The 22129-nt window shown below is 43.3% G+C and overlaps 1 protein-coding gene across 1 annotated transcript in view; it reads right to left on the bottom strand.

The window, feature by feature from the left end:
* Positions 1 to 22129, bottom strand: part of Fhod3 (formin homology 2 domain containing 3) — a 472090-nt gene that overhangs the window by 39712 nt on the left and 410249 nt on the right. Inside the window, 2 exon segments of the mRNA XM_047526634.1 lie at positions 4976 to 5134; positions 17058 to 17941. Of these exon segments, the coding sequence (XP_047382590.1) occupies positions 4976 to 5134; positions 17058 to 17941 (1043 nt within the window).

The following is a 22129-nucleotide window of genomic DNA, read 5'->3' as shown; positions in this document are numbered from 1 at the left end:
AACAGTAGAAAATCAGAAAACTTAGGGCTAAGCCTGCTTTATATACAACTTGCATATTCTTATGAGAAAATGTTGTTCTTTTCATGTACTTATTTTCATGTCACAATTTAGGATTTAAAAAAAACTTTCTTAAAGCATCTCGATAGTATCTTCTTTCATTCTTTTTAAAATTGATATAATTATATATGACAGTGCACTTTGTTATGCCACAATCATACATGTACATAATTTGATCAATCTCATTCCCTAGTTCCTTCCCTTTCCCTCCCCTCCTCTCCTCCCTCCCCCTGATCTCTTTACTCTAATTAGTCTCCCTGTTGTTATTCTTTTTAAAATTAGTACTGTAATTATATACAGAAGCAGGATTCTTCGTGGTGACTACTCTTTGAGGCATGTTGGGCAGAAATTATTGCATCAGACTTACAGATGAAATGACTCACCTGAGGCTATGTTGGAACAACCAAGACAGGGCTAGAAAACCACCTAGGGGCTCTCCTCCTTTCCTAGTGCCAGCTCCATAGTTCATGGAGATTTGACTAGAAATTCAAAATTAACAGCACAGCTATGTCCATTCATCAGAGTATCTTGGTTCTCTGGTCCCACTAAGCTAACAGTAACTCTCCATGGGCAGGCTCATCTGTATGTGTCCAGCACCCAGTTGGCAACCTGTGGAAAGGCTTGTACAATACCAACTACTTAGATGCTGTAGCTTTGCATGTATGGCTGAGGAAATGTCTGTTCCCAAGATGCTATCAGGTCTCACAACCAAACTGAGCCAAGTCAAACTTCATTTGGAACCATTTGAATGTGCTACCCTCTAAGTTGACAGACTTAAAAAATAAAAAAGGAAAAAAATAAAAAGGACTCTTCATACTTCCATTTGTGAAAATTTGATGACATATTACTTTGGAAAATATTATTATGCTACTTAGAGATGGCCCAAAAATAATTTTCTAAAATTTAATACTCTTCATAAATACTACTTCCTTAATGAAGTTAAGTACTCCCTTAGGTTTGCATGATAAACCCTGATACATACCACCGGTTGCTAAGCAAAGCCACAGGATGTCATTTAATACATCCTAATTACATTTAGGTATACATAACTTTCAAACATCCCTATTAAGCCATGGTGCCTGTGTTCAAGAAGCAGACTGTTTGGCAAAAGGCCCTTTGGGCATTAGCTGGAAATCTTATTAGTGAAGATCTGTAAGTTCACAACTGTCATCTCAGTTTCAATTTAATTCTTGAACAACAAACCTACCAAATAAGCTCTGGGTACTGCCCAGCACATGGATTTAGATCTTTCTTCTATGCCCTCCTGGTCCCTGAGATCAATGGCCAGAGATAGTAGATGATGTCAGAGTGTCCTGGATTCCACATGTTCCAAGAGGGCTGTTTCCATTGGAGTCTTCCCAATGGAATTGCTGAGGGATATACACAGTCCCTGGATTCACACAGGAAGCCTTAGGATCAGGGATTTTCAGCCCCGGTGATTCTACTCCCAGGGAAGGATTAACAACGTCTGGAGTCATTTGGGGCTGTGTGTCAAGGTCCAGGTGGGTAGATACTGCTGACATCTAGCAGGTAGAGACCAGAGATGCTGCTGAACATCCTTCAGGGCACAAAAGAGCCCCACAACAAAGACTGGCCAACTCTGAATGGCAATAGTATTGAGTGTGAGCTTTAGAGGAAAACTGATCAAAATGTTTTAACTCTGTTTGGTTTGGATGTGAGGTGTCTCCCAAAGCTCACATGTGAGACAATGCAAGAAGGTTCAGAGGAGAAACGATTGGGTTGTGAGAGTCTGAACCCCATCAGTGATTTCACCCCTTGAGAAGGATTAACTGAGAGGTAACTGAAGTGGTAGGGTGTGACTGGAGGAGGTGGGAATTGGGGCGTGGCTTTGGGGATGTATTTGTATCTGGCAAGTGGACTCTGCCTCTGATCATGATGTGAGTTGCTTCTCTCTGCCATGATGTTCTGCCTCACCTTGAGCTCTGAGGAATGGAGCCTGCTGTCTATGGATTGAGACCTCTGCAATTGTGAGCCCTCAAACTTTTCTTCCTCTATAATTGTGCTCGTCAGATCCTTTTAGTCACAGCAGTGAAAAAGCTGACTAAAACAGACTCCAAGTGCTGCTGTGACTCAGTGAGTTTACTGAGGACTTATGACACAATAAAATCTCAGTAAGGATTTACCAAGTAGTTTCTGTAGCTGTGTTTCCTCACTTCAAACTACCTGCCCGCCAGGGATGCCTGGGCAGAAGACCCTAGCAGGACTGTGAGGGACTCCACGCTCCCTCCTGTGTGCTTCTCACCCACTTTCAGGTTCTCTCCCATTCTGTGGGTCACATAGCTCAGGCCTGAGAGGGGCTCCTGGCCCATACATCCCCTAAGGCCCGCACCCTGCACTCAGGCTTCAGGGCTCACGTTCTGCTCGATCTCTTGGGTGCCTGTGGGTTTGGCAGTCTGATGCTGGGACTCACTTGGTTCTTTTTAAAGATGGAGCACAACGTTGTGTATCTGCAGTGCTGTAAACACCTACAGGGTGCCCAAGGAGAAACCCATGAAAGCTGACCTAGTGCTGTGTTCATTCCTACAGCCACTGGCATTATTATTACTTTTAATATTCCTTCCTGGATCAAAAGGGTGCTCAATCAGTCAGACAGCGAAAAAGAATCATTGGCTCATTCTAAAATCTAAGTAATTTATTATTATCTGAAACTTCCCCAACCCAGGGAGAGCTGTATTTCAGGAAAGAACAAAGGCAAAAATGAAAGGACTTGCTCTCTTCTGATGGAATTTCAACTTCTCCTCCTGAGGAGGGGAAATATCTTTAAAAGGAGAAGTTGTCATTTTTTCCTTTCATTGGGCTGGCTCTGGCTGTATATGAAACCTCTCCATGTATGAATCAAAGAATTTGAAATTTCTAAAGGACCTTGGAAAGTAAACAGGATGGTCTGAGAGGGCCCAGACCTTGCTTCTCCTCTATGAAAAACACTTCACACTTGGCTCATCCGGGTTCACCCAGTGGCAGGGCCCAGTCTTCTTCCTCGCTCCTCTGGAGGACCCCAGAGTGAGGATGCCTCACACAGAGTGAGCCTGACCCTTCTTGCTTGGGGCCTGACAAATGCCTCAACATCTGTCTCTGTCTGCTGTCACCTGACTCATTCCTTTATCCCCCTGCCCTGCTCTGCCATGTGTGCCCACCTGGATATTCTGCTTGATTCCAGGGCTCAGGGTACAACTTTCTCTCCAGCCAGGAAGGAAACACATTTTTCCCTCTTGTACCTATTCCAGAACAGGGTGTGTGTGCTTCTCAGAGTAGAGCTGCTTGAGCCTCATATGCATTTCTAGGGCTTCCAGAACAATGTACCACGAATTAGATGGTTTGACACAACTAAATTTATTCTCTCACAGTTCCAGAAGCTAAAAGTCCAAAATCAAGGACTAAGCAGGGGCTGTGGAGATAGCTCAGCTGGTAGAGTGCTTGCCTCACAAGTACAAGGCCCTGAGTTCAATCCCCAGTACCACAAAGAAAAAAATAAGAGAAAAAAAAAAATAAAAGGACTAAACAGTACTATGGTCTCTCTGAAGGAGAATTGCTCCTTGCCTCTTTTTTGGTTCTTTGTTTGCCTTCTGTCCTTGATATTCCTTGGCTTATGAACACACTGCTCTAAATTATGCCCCTGTCATTACATGGCATTCAGTTCTGTTTCCCTGTGCATTCTGTCTTCTGATGGCATTCTTCTCTATGTGTTTATGTCCCAACATCCCTTTTCTTATAAGGAGAGCAGTCATGTGATTTAGGACATATCCTAATCAGATGATCTTACCTTAATTGATTACATCTCTAAGATCCATTTCCAAGCAAGCCTATCTTTTGGGAGAGCATGAATTTTTGAGGACATGACTGAACTCAGCATAGGCCTCTTAGAACAGGTTTTATTCTGGAAGCACAAAGGCATGTGTGGCCGGCAGGGTTCAGACTGTGTGCCCACCACTCCCTCCCACTCCCAGGGCTGTGGGCAAGTCTGGCACTGTGGTCCAACCCTCTCTCGCTTTTCTGTCAAAGGCTTACTCTTCCTCTTCAGGGTCAGACTTCACTGGTTCCCTCCCCGCTCAAGTATTTCAAATAAGACTGTGCATGCATGAACCCCAACCATGGAGAGGCTTTAAAGGAGTTCAAAGCCCTTGGTCAATGGGAGGATGGTTTGGGTGTCCCTCAATGTCACAAAGCAATGTTCCCAGACCCCCCCCTCTTGACCAAGGGGACCCTCAGACTGCAATGCCCCTACAGAGGACTATCAGCTGGCCATTAGCTCCATCTGCTCTTCTTTCATTATTAGAGTACAAACTGAAACCCTGGTGAAGGAGAAAATGACCTGGTGGAAGAACATGAATGGTGGCACAACAGGTGAACCATGGCTCCAGCTGGGCCACCTACCAATCACTCAGTGACAGCCATGTCACCCAATCTCTCTCCACTTTTGACATTCACATCAACAAGTGCTACAGCCTCAATTGGCTTAGTTCTCCTGATTATGGAACAAGATGTATCTCTATACATCCCAACAAGTGCCAAGAGAGAAACAAAGTCCTTTACACAGATGTGATCACAAATTGAAAACCTTATATTTCAAAGCGTTTCCTAAACATATTTGGTGTGGAATGACATGACTGAAGAACCCAGCAGCCTCCTTAGGAGGTTCTGATAGTCTATTTTCAGAGCGTGATCAGAAGGAGGTCCATAGATGAACTGTAGAAGGAGGGTCTTTGAACTTCACAGGCAAATGAGGCTTGCCTCTCCATGGATTAAAAATGAAAAATTATTAACATTATTCAGAGTCTGGTCGAGAACAGAAAAATGGCAAGACACCCTGTGAGGAAAGTCACTTTAGATGCAATAATGTGTACATTTTATGCATGTGATAAAGTAGAGAACCGAAACGATATTTGACAGCTTCCCTTACCTCAATTCCTTCTTTGTTTAAGGCATATTCATCAAAATTCAAAATGGCTATCTTAATTGTTCTTGGAGGGGGCAGCACTGTCAGGCCAATATTGATGGCGTTGCTTCTCTTGGAATCTAGAACGATGATCTCCTGCCTTTTTCCATCTGCAGCAGTTTTCTTGGTGATAAAACAAGGAAAATCCAAGATTAATGCATTATCATGGGTCCTTTCTGTGTTTCATTATTAAAAGAAAACTCAGCACTTACTTAGAAATGAAAACAAATGGCCCCGATTCAACTCAGGCGAGGACTGGCTACTGCTTAGTCCAGAAGAAAGAGATCAAGGATTGGGCTCTGAGAAGTCGCCAAAGTTGGGTCAGCAATGGAACTTTGTGAGTCAGACACATTACAAAATAAAATTGATTTTCCTTCAATTGGGAAAGATGTGATATTTTGCAAGGAAAAATACCTGCATTTTTTTTTTCCATAGAAGCAGTGAAAACAAAAGTAAAATCTTTCAACGTTCCTTTCCTGTGGGCTGTGAGGTGTCAGAATGTGTCTTGGTTGGCAGGTGCATGAAGAAGTGAGTACACAGGCTGAGAAGACAGGACTGACAAGGAGGAGCCTCTCAGCCCCTCCATAAACCCAGCTGAACTGGCTCAGGGTCCCCTGCCATTCAAATATCCCACGTCCTTTAGGCGAGGTCACCTCCACCTTTCCTGCTGCATTTAACCATCCGTGTAGCTGCCCACTGGGTGGGTGAAGAAGGCCCACTATGGAAGAGAAATGACGAGGCATGTGCTGATGAAGAGGAATAAGGTATAGGCAGGCTCAGAGGCCAGGAGGAGAACAGGAAGCAAGAGGTATCCTGACATCCTCATAGAACCCTGTGTGTGGTTTCCCTGCTGGCCTGGGTCCCCCTTGGAAGCAGGACCTAGGCGCCTCTCATCCCTGCAGGCAGCCCAGGGCTAGCGTACAGACTGAAATGTCTGTATCCTCCCACTCCCAAAATTTGTATGTTGAAGGCCTAACTCCCCATGTGAGGGTATTAGGAGGTGAGGCCTTTGGAAGCAATTAGGTTTAGGTGAAGTCACAAGAGTGGGATCCACCTCATGGGATTAGTATCCTCATAAGAAAAAACAGTTAGTGCTCTCCTTTCACCAAACAATAAGAAGATAGCCATCCAAAAGCCAGGAAGAGAGCCCTCAGCAGGAACCAACTTGGCCAGCACCTTGATCTTAGGCTTGCCAGCCTCCAGAACTATAAGCAACAAATGCTTTAGGCCACCAAGTCCATGGCATTTTATTACAGTACCCTAGCAAAGACTGTGTGAGGTACTGAGCCAATGCTTATCATGACCCAGAGTTGTGACCACAAACCACAACTCCCCCCTCACATTTTTTTTCCTTCAGTCCTAAGGAAGTGTAGGTGGCAAGCGGGGGTCAAGTGGGAGACCTGGCCCAGCATGCCTGCTCTTGCTCAGGTTTCCCTTGAGGCACATAGGACTGGGAAGATGACTATTCCAATTCAGGCCTAAGGCGACCAGAAATGAGTAAGTCAGAGCAGTTCTCCTGAAGGAAAAGACACACAGCACAATGACAAGATGTGCTCACTGCAAGAGGGCTCAATTTGGGGCAGCTGTAATCACCTGGTGGTAAAGTGGGTCACTTGTGCTGGGTCCTAAAGAATACCTGGGATCTATCCTTGGGCCAGGGAAGAAGGTAAGGAGTTGGGCAGCATCTGGTAAGGAGATGCCAGGAATGAGGCTGGAGGTTGATAGGGCACATCCCTGAAGACCTCAAGGGCTGGCCAAGGGACTCTGACTACACTCTAGAGTCAGGCCTCAGCGGGTGGCTCACTGCGCTTCCCATTCACTCTCACTGTCACCCTTTCCTTTGAAGCAGGGAATGTAGCCTGGGAGCAGCTGAGCCATCTGGAGAAGTTGGCCTGAGGCAACACCAGACATGGGGAGTCACCAAGGAGACACAGACTGAAGCCCCACTAAAGTTCTCCTGGGCCCTCCAAACTTAATTGCTCACATTCTATTTTAGATCCTTAAATATGCATTTGGGAATAAACTCAAATTTCTTCATGAAGAACTGAAGACATCCCAGCTGTTTTGGGGCCTGGTGGCCAGGAGGGGCAATTCCTGCGGGTGTAGCCACTGGCTTTGAACAGGGGCTCCCAGAGACATGTGGCAGAGATGCTTCCTCCTGCAAGGCAGGCTTTGTCTTTCACATATTTAGCCAAAAAAAGTGAAAATTCTCAATTTAGTTTTGAAATCTAATTTAAAACAGTATATTTTATGTGGAATACTAAGAAGGAATGAGAAAGGTTTGGCATAATGCAGAAATTGGACAATGAAGAGGGATATTAGAACCTGAGATGAAGCACTAGGGTGCTGGGGTGCCTGCTTTTCCAGCGCCCCTATTCATATCTGTTCTCTTCTCCCTGATCACCACCAGGACCCTCATTTCCTTTTTGGCTGGCAATATGTCCATTAAAACAAAAATTACCTCTTTGCATCTAACTCTGGCCCTGTGACTTAGTTCTGGTTTTTTGTTCTCCTGACTAAAAACGGACAGATCCAACAAGCCAGGCCTTCAAACTTTCCCCTTCTTTCTGCCTAGAACATTGGCTTGACGCCTGGAGGTAGAACTGTAGACGTCTCATGAGTGACAAAGTCATAGGTCACAGGACTGGGAAAAACAGAAAGCATTCAAAGAATAGACAAGGGGTTGGGGAGATAGCTCAGTTGGTAGAGTGTTTACCTCGCAAGCACAGGCCCTGGGTTCAATCCCCAGCACCGCAAAAATAACAACAACAACAACAAAGAATAGATAAGCATTTGGTCATATATAACTGGTATAGCAAACCATCACCAGCCATAGTTGATCATAACCCGCTAAAGTAACTATTATTTTAAAACCTTGTCAAAAACATCTTCTGTGATCTGGTTATTGCAATCCTCAAAAATAAAATCTGCTGAGGGCCATTCAAAATGACAAAGGGCTATAATTAACTTGTCAATTATAGGGGATGAATTAAAACTAGTTATTGACAAAGAAAGAAAAATTCAGACTCTTTAAAAGTGCCTCACTATGCTCTTTGGATATGGTCCACTCTGTGCCAATGCTGAGTGCACTGTCACTTTAAATTCTCTAATAAACTCTTTGCTTGCTTGAAAAAAAAAAAAAAGACAAACTACAGATGTTGAGCATAAAGAACAAAGTGATGGACAGCAAGGATTCTCTGGGTACTGTCAGTCCTCAGCCTCTCATCCATACAGTTCTTTTCACCCAAAGATCCTGGAGAGATGACTGTGCAAGCCCAGCTAGGACAGCTGGAGCCTCCGTGCAAATGAGAAAAAGATGCTCCACCTCTGGGGAGACACGGCCCCTCCATGAACAGCTGCCCACAAAGAGCTTGGGAGAGAAGCACCACTCAGGTTTCAGCTTCTTCCCTGGTGGCCAGTGTTCATTTGTGGCAAACACAAAACCTACATGGTGGCTCTGAAGCTGATATGACCTTGGTTCCAATCTCATTAGGACTCGGTTTACACACATGGACACATCCAAACGCTCCATTATAAACTACTGAGCAAGATGAGGCTTGGGAGAGCTGTCCCCACAGAGCACATCTATGCAGGCATGAAGGAAAGATAAGAAGTAAAGGAATATCTGGAACTGAATTATGCAATCTCTGGATTTTAGCAAGAGGTGTTTTAAAGGCCATTCCTGATAAAGTAAAGCTCTACCTGATGCTATGGAACACTCCAGTGCCTTCTGGTCAGTTCTGCCCAAGATGAGAGAGTAGGTCAGAGGGGGCTGTCTACTCCTCCCCTTCCCTCCCACAAAAACCACAACCACGCCTGCAAGAGCAAGCCAAAGCTCTCCCTGCTTCGAGCCCATGACCATGTCCAAGGATGGTCATCAGTTCTGATCCATTTCAACTGTCCTTCAGGCTCAAGCCCCAGATCTGCAATCATGAGCTTCACTAGATCCTTCACACAGTCCCACAGCAGTGCAAGTGCTGCCTGCCCTTCTTTCACAAAGCTTGTCATGCCTGTTGCTCCTCCTCCTCCTCCATTCCTGCCACCTCCATCCTGAGCCCAATTCCCAACACGCAGCCTCTCACCAGTCCATCACCAGTCACCTGCTTCCAGTCTCTTCTCCCTGACCATCCAGCCTACATTTGCCAAAAGTCTTCCTCAAATCCCTTTTCCTTATTGTATTTCTTTGATCAGAAAACCATGGTAATTGTCCGGGGTTTATATATAATAAGGAAATTAAGAAATTGGTCAATGAAGGAAGGGGATATAAAGCAGAGGTCAGAGAAAGCAGAGTGGTCCTTATGAAGATGAGACATGTAAATACCCCTCTGAAGGCATCTGGAGGAGGAGGTGAAATGTGTTTGGGGAAGAGGTAATGGTTGGAAAGAAGAGAAGAGGAAAAGTTCCCAGGCAGGAGATAAGAAGGTCATTTTATGTTTGATAGAAGAAACATGGCCCCCAAACACCCAAACAAGGAAATGAAACCCCAAACCTCTTGGAATATCATTATAGGGCAAGGCCTACAACAAGAAAATGATAAAAATTTCCTGAAAGTAATAAAAGAAGACTAGGCTAAATGAGAAACATTATGTTCCTAGATAGGAAGTCTTAATTTTATAAGTATATTAGGTCTCTCTGATCTCATATATTTAAATCATTCTATTCAAAGTTCAAAAAGATTCATTTTTGGAATTAGAGAAATATATTCTAAAGTTAATATTTTAAAAAATCAAAAATATTCTTAAAAGGTAGAGTTACATGTAATATCTGATCCGTCATCAAAACTTACTGCAAAACGAACAAAATGTGTAGCACAGACATTTGAATAGCTGGAATGACAGAGCAGAACAGAATGGCAGGGTAGAAAAAGTTCTTATACAATGGCCCAGGGGATTTCAACATAGACACTAAGATTAGTGACCCACAGTCTTGCATGAGAGGGATTCCTAATATGGGACCAAAAAAAGTCTAACAAACTAATATAGTGCAAGTGAACACTGTAACACAGTGGACTCACTGACATCTTTCATCTCAGGAGACAAAAGGTCAGGGGAAAGCAGGAACACAGGCCAGGGTGGGGATGGCCAAGGGCCAGAATGGCAGGGGTACACCATTTCTCTTGCTGCCTGGGGTACATCTTCATCCTTGCCAACTGCAGCCTGAAGACATTTTCAATGACAGTCCATGACCCCAAAGTCTGAGCAGAGGCAGAAGAGGTTGAGAAACAAGCTCAACCCTGCCTCCGGCAGTCCTTTCCAATCAGCTGTGAATATATATTCATTCATTCGTGAATTCATTCATTCTCTTTGCTACCCCATTTCTTGAAACCCGTATTTCCTAAGTGCCAGTCAGGCACCTATTTCTCAAATGGCATATTTCTATGGGGACCAGGAAAGAATGTATTCCTGTGGAGCTCTAGGAGGTCCCCATAACAATAGTCAACTCTGGGGTAACAGGAAGTTATAGTCACAGCAAGCCAGAGCTCTGTGCTTGAGAGCCCAGATTCACATCTAATTCTTTTTTAAAAATATTTTTTAGTTGTAGATGGACACAATACCTTTATTTATTTTTATGTGGTACTGAGGATCAAACCCAGTGCCTCACATGTGCTTGTAGAGTGCTCTACCACTGAGCCACAACCCCATCCCCACACATCTAATTCTTCGATGAAAGGTCAACCACCATACCTCTGCCTTCTTCAAGTTCCAAGAACTATCAGGGAGAAAGGGATATTGGAATGAGTCACTGGTGGGGATGGCTGGAGGCTAACACAGGAACAATTATCTCCAGGGTGGATCAGCAAAAGGGTGGATGGGAGGCAGTGTGGGGGACCACCACTCGGGTGCTGTCTCTGGACATATTACTTTCCCAAATATGTGCAGGAGAATTCAAGGGAAAAGAGGAACTTGCTTCTTTAAGGAGGGATGGGAGATGCTGGGAAAAAGTCAGGCTCTGTTTTTGTTCCAGAAAACCCAGTTATGCTGAACTCCTGTAGCAGCACCCCTCCCACAAAGCTGCAACCCACCAGGGAGCCTCTGGCATGCCCCAGTAGCCCTTACCCTCCAGGGCAGGACATTCTTAGGAGAAATGCTTGGGGCTTGGATGCCATGTAGGGATTTTGTTTTTGTTTTTGACTTGGCCAAGAACACTGAAGGGAGAGGGGGCGGGGTGTGAATAGCCAAGATGGATGAGAGACAGAGGTTACCCTCTGTGCCCAGAGAGGCAGAGAACTCTTAGAAGGGACAGGAAGGAGGTCATGGAGGCAACTCAGCTCTCTTCCCTCAAGTAGTCTGCGGGTTGGGGTAGGGGGCGTCAAGGTGCAGTTTTCAGGAAGACGGAGGCAAATCCCTCCAGAATGAGGCTTCAGATGGGAAGCACCTAAGGCCAAAAGACACGCAGGACTTCTGTCACACACAGAGGAAGGAACCAACCTAAGCAGCAATTGCTAACTGCCAAGGCTTAAGAGAAGGCCTGTGACTATCTCTGCAGCCCCAGATACACCTGGCAATAAGCTACCTGGGGTAGAGATCCACTCTCCAGAACTAGTAGCCCCAAGAACAGGACCTTGTAAGTTCAGCCTCTACTAGGGTCCAAAAGTCACACAGGGTAATAGGAATAATTGCTACAACAGTAAGCCAGATACCAAGGTTCCTCTGAAATAAACCACACAGAGCCTAGACCCATCCAGAGGGCTGGCCTACCACTAATGCTTGATGCACACAGGAATCATGAAATGCCTCCCACAAAGGAGATATGGAAGTTGGATTTCTGGATAGAACAAGTTATTGTCTCCAGGAATGAATAATTAAATGAGGACTCAAACCTGATTCTGAATGGTTATGTGGAGAGGGTAACCATGACACAAGAGGGACCACAACTTGATTTGGGACAGCATCCTAGGGAAAGGAAAAGACCTTAACTTTCCCTTGGTAGTTCCTCAAGTTTTGGGAAAGAGAAACGTGAAGATTTAGGCAGCATATTAAAAAAAAAAAAAAAAAAAAGGTGCAGAGGCAAATTTAAATAGTACACAGTAGTTATTAAGCTTCAAGTTTCTGGATATACCAACCAACTGATCACCCCTTTGAATTTTTAATTAGTAATTTCACTAGGAATGGAGGATATAATACTTAAAAAGTGAACATTAAACATATAGAACTTGTCACCCCAGGAGTTCCTGAGATTGAAACTAGAAACAAGGCTAAGGACATGGTTTATTTAGAGAACTCCGAGTCTTGGAGAATACTGCAAAGTCCGAGAGCGCTTCCATGAAAGGCAGCTGAGCTCCTTCCCAACATCTCTGTTGGAGACCCCGGGTCTGGGTCTGGCTCCAAAGCTCTAGAAATGATGAATCATTCCTCCTCACTCCCTGACCACTGCCAAAACAGTGACACTACAGGATCTTTTCAAAACTGTCCATTGATAAAGTGACAGTTACAAGGATGCAATGATACAGATGTCACCAGGATAAGACAGTTATGGAATTTTCCTCGCAACAAGTGAGATGGTGGGATATACAGCAAAAGGTTAAGGCAGAAAAATGAGAGATCACAAAGTCTCAACAAGGACTGGAAAGCCTTTACTTAGGCATATAATTTTCACCAGAATACGCTTGCCTTACTGTAAAGAGAAAAAAGTATTAATGTCGGTGTTTGCCCTTTGGGTGTCTGATAGCAAAGATCAATGGTTAAACAGACATTCTGTGATCATGTATCCATCCCCCTAACCAGGAGACTTACATGAGGACCTGTGCTGGCATGACAGTCATAGGAAATTGCATTTTGAATTTCCAGGTAGAATTCAGGTTTTCTGAAGTTGATGTTAAATAAAATAATGTATTCCCTTATGCCCTGACCTTGAATATAGGGTGGGGAGGTTTTTCATCTCTTCTCAGGAAAATGTGTCAAGGCCTCACTGTGGAAGGTGGTGGTGGAGAGGCAATGCCCCTTTAGTGCCTCATTTGTCACTTTAGATCAGCAAGTCACAACCCTGGTTGTACTTCAGAGTCTCTGAATTGCTTTAAAAAACAGCCCAGGCCAGGGCTTATCCCCTGATCAATCAAATCATTACCTCCAAATTTGCTTTAAAAGTCACTGTTAATGGTTTCTGATATATTCTGAAACTTCAGGGTAAATAAAGTTAAACTAGTCTCCAAATTCCCATGAAAAGCTAATGAACCCAAAAAAAGCAAGATACCATCAGACCCCAAAGGGAAACTAAGTCCTCTTCTTTATAGTCTCCTGTTCTGTTCCACACTCGTCTTGGTCTGGTGGAAACTTAGGATGAAGAAAGTTCCCTTTGGAAATACCAGGGATTTTGCTACTCCTGGTTAGGCACAAGAGCTGGGAGGCCACTTCTTGGGGTTCCTCGTGTCAAACCCATAAGCTTTCCAGGAGATTTTTACCTGGAGCTTTGTATCCTGACATCTTTCTCTGGGGTCACTTAATCTCCTATGTGACTCACCACATCTCAGACCAGCAGAAATATAACATGCAGTTTAGCACAAGCTTTCTGTCTTTCTCCATAAAACACATTGAAAGTCATCTTACTACAAAGCTCTATGTATTTCCTGCTGAGAAAAGGAGATCCTGTTTCAGAAACTATTTTGAAAGGAAACCAAAAAGCACATCTTTTTGCCCTTTTCATGCTTATTAAATGGTCACTCCAGCCTTGGATCTGGCTTGTGATTGTTTGGGAGTGACTTGGATGGTCACAGCCATGCCCTCTAACTCAGGTCTGGTGTTAGTTTTCCAATGGAAACTAAAACCAATTTCCTTTGTTTTCTGCTGTCTTGTGAAGTGTATTTCATTCTTGTTTCAGTCTATTGTGTTTAATGAAAAACTTCTCATGAGCCAGAATTCGGAAGTGGCTATTTACAGCTGTTTTTTATGAAAATCAGTGATTAGAAACAGAAGTGAAATTGGTTATATCTGAATTGAGACCATATACAAAATGGATACACCTCTCCAAAATGATATGTTTTAATCCTAATTTGTATTCTTTTTTTCTGTCACATTTTAAAATAAGCTCATGCTCACATTTTTCTATTCCAAAAAACAAAGGTATAGCCTCCTGGGTCTCATTGTAGAACATTCTGGAATCAATTTGGTAAACTTCTCAATATACTTGTTTCTCAGTAACCATGGGAGATTGATTACAAAGCCCTTCAAGGACACCATAATCCTCAGAGGCTCAAGTCTGCTATAAAAAGTAGCACAGCTAGCAACAATAGGTGTTGGCGAGGATGTGGAGAAAAAGGTACACTCATACATTGCTGGTAGGGCTGCAGATTAGTGCAGTCACTCTGGAAAGCAGTGTGGAGATTCCTTAGAAACTTGGAATGGACCCACCATTTGACCCAGCTATCCCACTCCTGGGCCTATACCCAAAGGACTTAAAATCAGCATACTACAGAGATACAGCCACAAAATGTTCATAGCTGCTCAATTCACCATAGCCAGATTGTGGAACCAACCTAGATGTCCTTCAGTTGATAAATGGGTAAAGAAACTGTGGTATATATATACAATGGAATATTACTCAGCCATAAAGAAGAATAAAATTATGGCATTTGCAGGCAAATGGATGAAAGTGGAGAATATCATGCTAAGTGAGATAAGCCAATCTCAAAAAATCAAAGGATGAATGATCTCGCTGATAAAGCGGATGATGACACATAATGGGGGGTGGGGGGGGCAAGAATGGAGGAAGGAGAGACTGTATAGAGGGAAAAGAGGGGTGAGAGGGGTGGGGGGGAAGAAAAAAATAACAGAAAGAATCAAAAACTATTACCCTAGGTAAATGTATGATTACACAAATGGTATGCCTCTACTTCATGTACAGAGAAACAAGATGTATCCCATTTGTTTACGGTAAAAATAAAGTAGCACAGCATTTGCATATAACCTATGTACATCATCCCACATACTTTTATCTATTGGTTACTTATACTACCTAATACAGTGTAAATGGTCCATACATAGTTGTCAAACTATTGTTTAGGGAATAACGACAAAAATCTGTACATGTTCAGTACAGAAAGGTTTTTGAATATTTTTCCATGGATATATGGAAGGCCAACTGTATATTACTTTCCTCTTATGTCCCCATTTGACAAAAACTAGGCAAACATTTATCCACTAGCTAGTCATTATAGTATTTTAAGAGGCAACTACATAGTTCAGCTAAAAATGAAATCTCAGAGTACAGAGAAGACAGAGCCCCAATTTTGTCACCAACCAATCCAGTCACAGTGGAACCAAGCAAAGAGGGAACAGGTGAATCACTTATTTTGGGTCTTTTTGAGGCAGTTTAATCTTGCTATTTTCTTTGTAAAAATCAAGTTAAAAGTACCTCCACTGCCAAACCATTACTCTTTTTCATTCTTCTCAGCCCTGAGACAAGCCTGTCCTCAGCAACCTCCGTGATGAGCAATCAAAAGAGCCAAACAACCCAACCCACCAAAATATCAGAGAGAGAGGAAGAGGAGGAGGAGGCTGGCTAACTGGATCAGTGGGTCAGGGGTGGTGCCAGAAAAGTAGATTGTGGGTGACTTCTGGCATATAGGAACTGCTCTCTTAATCCCAGCTATCCTTCTCCCAAATGCCAGCCTGAATGTAAGAATCAGAAAGGGGCATGTGGGTGGCTTAGTACCAGGTGGAACCAGCCTGGAAAAGCCTGGATACAAGCACACCAAGAGTGAGTGCCTAGCACTACCTTCCTGGGTATTATTTTCTTGAGAGGACAAAAGCTGGACCAACTTTCAACTGAAGGGCAGGACTGACTGCACATGATGTTTTACATTAGACCTTAGCAGTTTGGATTTACAAATGAGAAGGCTTTAATTCTGATTTGAGGGGATTCCCAAGGCTGGAAATGATTTAGATTCATATCCTCACTCAGAATGAGCAGAAAGAGACACTGGGGCAAATGCCAACCTGCAAAGAGTAGCAAGTAGTTTAAGAGCCTTAACATGGATTTCAGGAGGAGACTTATCAAGGACAGCTGCTCTGATTGGCCTTGCAGCATCACCCAATGGTGACAGACACTACCTTGTTTGAAGGGCACTCTCATCCTGAGGGTACTACACAGTATGGATTCAGACTTGATGCATGGCTGTTGGGTCTGAGAGCCTGACTCAGGCAGCTTTACACACACTCCAAAGGATGATTCAAGAGCGGGAGCAACATGGAGTTAGAATTGACTCATGATCACAAACACTTACATGTTTACATTATAAAGTACTTTTTCATACTCCAAGTTCCTGAGGAGAGCAGAGAGTTACAAGACTGTTTTAAAACTGGAATACACCCTGAGTCACAGGGTTTTTTTCCCCCAGTTCTTTAAAATATGTAAAGGAGGTTTTATGATATACTGAACCATGAGACGTACATTCTGTGATCCAGTATCTTGCAGTTTTTGCATTAGTGTTCACTAATCCTGATTTCATGGATAGTGTTTCCCATCTATAAAAGTGGACCTAACATCTCTGTTAACAATAGCACAGCAGGAAGGTTTATAGGTTACCAAATATTTTTGAAAAATAACAATTTTAGATGCATGTGTAATATTTATAAGATGCTGAATATATGGCCATTGGGAAATATCCAGATAGTTGCACTATGTTGTTTCAATTAGGGGATTATCCAAAGAAATGTCACTGAATTATTGCCTTTGTAAAAGCACTGAGTGGCTACAGCTAAAGTGCAAGGTACTACCATCAACCATAAGGCCACTTTGCTCTAGTTAAACTCTGACATCTGCTACTGGACTGTGCTCTCTCTGTGCAGCCAACTTTTTTTTTTTTTTTTGATTTTACTCAGGCTCTCTCTCTCCCTCTCTCTCTCAAAGCTGCTTTGCATGATGGTAGTAAACTGATGTTTAACTCACATAACTTACACCAAGCATGTGGCACAGGAACACTACCATAAAAGATTATTTAAATATATATACACCAGTGAATTTTTTACCAAATAGTCCGTTACCTTAAGAAGGGTATCTCTTCAGCCCTACCCCAGTGCAAATCAAGAAGTATGCTAGAGCCCAGGCCTACCTTTGTGACAGACAGTTCCTTGGATTTAGACTCAAATAGGTGCTCCAGTTTGGAAGCGTCCACCTTAATGGGTTCCAGTTTCGACCACAGGAATTCTCTGCAGCGGCGGTTGTTCTTACATGGCCACTCGAAAGGCCGGACTTCGTTCCAGAACAGACGAATGGTCTTCTTTTTCTTGGTGAACGCGGGCTGACCCCTGGGTACCTGAGACCACCCTGAGCCCTGAGGAGAGTTGAATACTGGAGGAGGAGGAGCCAATAAATTACCAGGGACTGGAGGGGGTGGGACGCTGTCCAACAGGGGCGGTGGGGGCGGGGGTGGCAGACCCAGAAAGGTGGGCGGGGGTGGAGGAGGTGGTCCTGGGGCTTCCCTGTGACCCAGGTCCACGTCCAGGACGTCGATGTCGTCCTCCTCTCCCAGGTCGGTGAAATCCATGTCTTGAATTCTGAGCTCCCGAGGATTGGCCATGAGCTGGTCCCAGATGTAATCAGACTCGGTTTTCAGCTGCGCAGGCGCTGTCTCTGGGGCCTTGTCACTGGACTCTTCATCAGGAGAGTTGGGGCCTCTCCTCAGGTCCCCGCTGTTGAATTTCTCAGCAAATGCTTTTACGCTTCCCCGGTTATCCAAACATTCGACGTCCACCCTCCTGACGCTCTCATCTGGGGCCTGAGAGTTGGCCTGCAGGGTGGATATCCTGGAGGCGAGGCTGGCTACCGCCTCCGCCTCCTGCTCCGTGCTCCCAGTCTCGCTCTCGTCCTTCTCCTCGTCATCCGTGGACTTTCTGTTATGGGCATACAGCATGTCCAGCATGAACCGTTTGTTGGTGAGGATGTCGCCACACTGTCCATTTACACCTGCATCCTGAATGCCTGTGGACCACAAACCTGAAGGCACACAGAAGAAAATAAAAAATGAGAAGGTGGCAAGGGAGCTTTAATTCCATGAAAAAACCAATGAAGTGACCTAGGGGGTAGACACATGGAGTGACTTCAGAAAAGATATTGAAAAAAAGCAATCGAAGCATAGGGGGTCATGACTGATGGCCTGCTCCAGGAACAGGACCCTCTCCAGGTATGACAGTGCTCCTGGCTCCCATCTGGGTTCATAGGAGAAATTTTCCTTGCTTTCTCTGCCCTCCTGTGGCAGCTGGTCAGGACCCAACAAGGCCACAGGTAAGGGGCCTCTTTTCTAACTGGAGACAGGCAAGGAAGCAGTTCCCCGGCCCAGAGCAGGCATAGAGGGGCTATAAGGTTACCTCTGTCTCTCCCCAGATTCCAATTCTGTATTTGCACAAACCATGCCTTTGGCTGCACTTGAAGCTCATTGTGGCTCAAAGCCACCAGAACTTGCCTCACCTCTCACCTCCCTATCCATCTCATCCTCAGGAATGGCCTCATTTACTGGCTTAATAGATGAAGTCAGAAGATCTTTCAGAGCCTCCATTCCATCTCCACCCTCCCTCCTGTACCTAAACCCAGGACACAGCCTCTTTCCTGTGACTACTCACAAATTGTCCTTTAGCAGGGTTCACCTGCTCCAGTGCTACATTAGAAGCCCATTCCAGTGATTCTGTCCTCATCTTCCATGCTTTTCCAGCTAAATCCTTCCTTCTAGCATAGAAGCAATATGAATAATTTTTAAAAAAGAAATTATTAGTTGTTAATGGACCTTTATTTATATGTGGTGCTGAGAATTGAACCCAGTGCCTCACACCACTGCGCTACAACCCCAGTCTGAATAATTTCAATTAAAAAAAAAAAAAAACTTTGACCCCATTTACATCTTCACCTGTCACCCAACTTTTCTCCTTTCCTTTGAAGTCAAACCATTTATAAGAGTGTAAGAGTTGTTTTGCTCACTGCCTCCAAATTTTCTTTTATTTTCTCTAGAACTCAAATAGAACTTTTGCTCCCAATGCCCTTCAAAGCTTCTCCTCTTCAAGTGACCTTGTGTCTCACTAGACTAAGCTGATCTTTCCCTCCTCCTTCACATACATCCTTCCAGGCTATAGCACTCACCTGGTTTGCTTCCTTCTGCTTCTCCTTCCCAGACTCATTGTTCCTTTAAATACCCTGGCCCTCTCCTATTCATTGACCTCACTCTTGTCGTCTTCAATTCATCTAAGTCCCAGGGCTTTAACATTTGCAGATTTTTTACCTTTACCCCTCACTGTAGCACCTTCTGCAGTGGTTTGCTCTCTCAGCTAGGGCAGCTTCATGCACCTTGCTGCTAATTCCAAAAACACTGGGATGGCCCTCCACTCCTAGTTTTTCATTCTCCACGTGCCTTGGAGCATGCTGTCCTGACTCAACCCTCACATCATATGCAGAATCCAGTCACTTTTCTCATGACCTCCATTGCCAAGACCCTGGTCCAGCCTGCACAAGTTGCCCTGTAAACAGATTGCTATGATGTCACGATACTTAAGTGGCTGAGATGCAACAGACAACCTGGCTCTTTCTCCATTTCATGGGAAATGTTGGCCTTTCATATTTTGGCAACAGGAAAAACAGTGTATTTCAAGGTAATTTTTGTACCTTGCTGGTTTTCTTACTTATTTTGTTCATTCATTTTTGTCTTTTAAAAAATTGTTAGTGCATATTAATTTTACAAAATAATGGGTTTCCATGACATTTTCATACACAAAACATACTTTGATCCTATCATTTATATCTACTTTAATCATTTTATGGTGTCCCTCTTTGTCTTTAGTGATTTCCTTTGCTCTGAAGTCTGCTTTATCTGATATTAACATAATTACTTCTACTTTTCTTTGATCAATGTTTGCTTGATATATCTTTTCCCAACTTTTATCTTCCTGTCATTATGTTTGAAAAGTTTCATACAGACAGCATGTAACAGCATATAATTGGGCTTTTTAAAAAACCCACTCTGTCAATCTTTTTTAATGTAAAGTCACTATTGAAATGTTAGGGCTTAAATCTGTCATTTGTTTTGGTTGTTTCCTGTTTCTCCTTTCTTGGCCATTGTGCACTACTTGAATATTTTTTCAGAAATTATTTTGATTTTTATAGTGTTTTTATGTACATTACTCCAAATATTTTTCTCAGTGGTTGCTGGGGGTATTATAATATACACACTAACCTGCCATGATCTACTAGTTGATGTTTTACCACTTTAAAGGCAATGTCAAAAACTTAATTCAGTTCCTTTTACCATCTATGCTTTTAAAATTATCTGAAATATTTCTTCTATATACAGAGAATACTACATATCAAATGATTTTAAAACTTTTGCTTCAGCCTTTGAATATTATTTCAGAAACCTCTGAGGAGAAAGTCTATTTTATTTACCCTATTTTCACCCATTCTGGTGTTCTTTCCTTCCTGAAATTCCAAACCTTCCATTATCATTTCTTATCTGTTCAAAGAACATCCTTCCACCATTCTTTAAGGGTAGATCTTCCAGTGACAGATTCTCTTAGTTTGTATTCATCTGAGAAGGTCTTACGTTCCCATTGTTCTTTAAAGGATACACCTTTGCTAGGTTCAGAGTTCATGGTTGTCAGTTGTTTCTGGCACTTACAAAATGTTGTGCCCCCCCTCCGGCTTCTGTTTGTAGATCAGCTGTCACAAGAATCCATGTTCCCCTATTGGTCACGTATTTCTTTCTAGTCTCCTCCAAAACTTCATTTTAGCTCTTTACTTCTTAGAAGTTTATCACTGTCTTGGTGTGGATGTCTTTATTTGGGTTTTTTCAGCTTCACAAACCTGTGCGTTTATGCCTTTTGACAGACTTGGGAAATTTTTGGCCATTATTCCTTCCAACATGTTTTCAGCTCTGTGCTCTTTCTCCATTCCTCGACTCCAGTGACAAGGATGTCAGGCCTATTATTATAGTCCCACAGGTCTCTGAGGAACTGTAGTGTCTCTATCCATTTTCTCCCATTCCTTCTGTTATTAAGATTGGGTCATTTCTACCGACCTTGTTTTTGAGTTCACTACTTCCTTCCTTGTCTCCGATCTACTATTAAGTCCACCCCAGTTAGATTTTTATTTTGGTTATTACACCTTTTAGTTCTGTAATTTACCTTTGGTTCATTTTTGTACATATGCTACTTTATTTTCTTCATGTACTTCCTGAGTTGTTGAAGTTATTACGATGGTTGCTTCAAAATTCTTGTCACATAATTCCAATGTGAAACTCATCTCGATGTTGACATCTGTTGACTGTCTTTTTCAAGTTGTACTTGCCCTGGTTCTTGATGAATGATTTTCAACTGAATCCTGGAAAATGTGGGTATTATTTGCTAGCCTTTTCATCCTGTTGAATCTTCTCTTCTAGCAGGCAGTCACCATTTCCTGGTGTAGCATACAGTTCTTGGTGGAAACAGGTGTTTAGCTCCCTGGTGTGCGATGCTGTCATCACCCTCCTGAGGGTGCTGACTCACACTGCCTCACCATAGAAGAGTATGATAGAAGTTTAGTTCCCCTCTTGGCCCCAGTGCCATCGTCCCAGGGAAAATGGACCACTGATTCACATTGCCTCATTGCCTCCAAATGGAGGTGAAGGCTCAACTCCCAATCAGCCCTCTGACTCTGGGTTGGGGAGAACACTGCAGACTGGTCCTACCTTCAAATGCATTATCTCACCTTGTGTATGCCAGATGAGGATGGTGGCACAACTCTCTGCTGGGCCACTGATATCAAGAACAAGGACACCAGACACCTCTTTATTCATTTATCCAGTGATAACTTTGTAAGACCCTACTGTGTTCTAGGCACAACATGAGGACTTGAGGGCTCACAGTGAACAAGACATTCATGAAACTGACATTCCAGTGTCAACAAAGAACAATTACACAAGTCATTTTAACCATGGGCAATGAATGCTATGCTAAAGCCTCTCACACAAACGTGTGAAAGAAAAATAGAGCCCCCTGACTGGAATAAGTTGAGTCTCTTTCAAGGCCAACCACTCATTTGTCAGTAATAGACACGATAATTAAAAATAAGATTGGTAATCATTTTAATCATCTCTAAAGTTTCCTTGTGCTTTATGAAAACATTTTGAAAGCAAAAGCTACTATGATAGAACTGCCCTGACTCTGT

The sequence above is a fragment of the Sciurus carolinensis genome, chromosome 15 (assembly GCF_902686445.1).
Source record: "Sciurus carolinensis chromosome 15, mSciCar1.2, whole genome shotgun sequence".
In the NCBI taxonomy this organism is placed as follows: Eukaryota; Metazoa; Chordata; class Mammalia; order Rodentia; family Sciuridae; genus Sciurus; species Sciurus carolinensis.
This window is presented reverse-complemented; position numbering and strand designations above follow the sequence as displayed.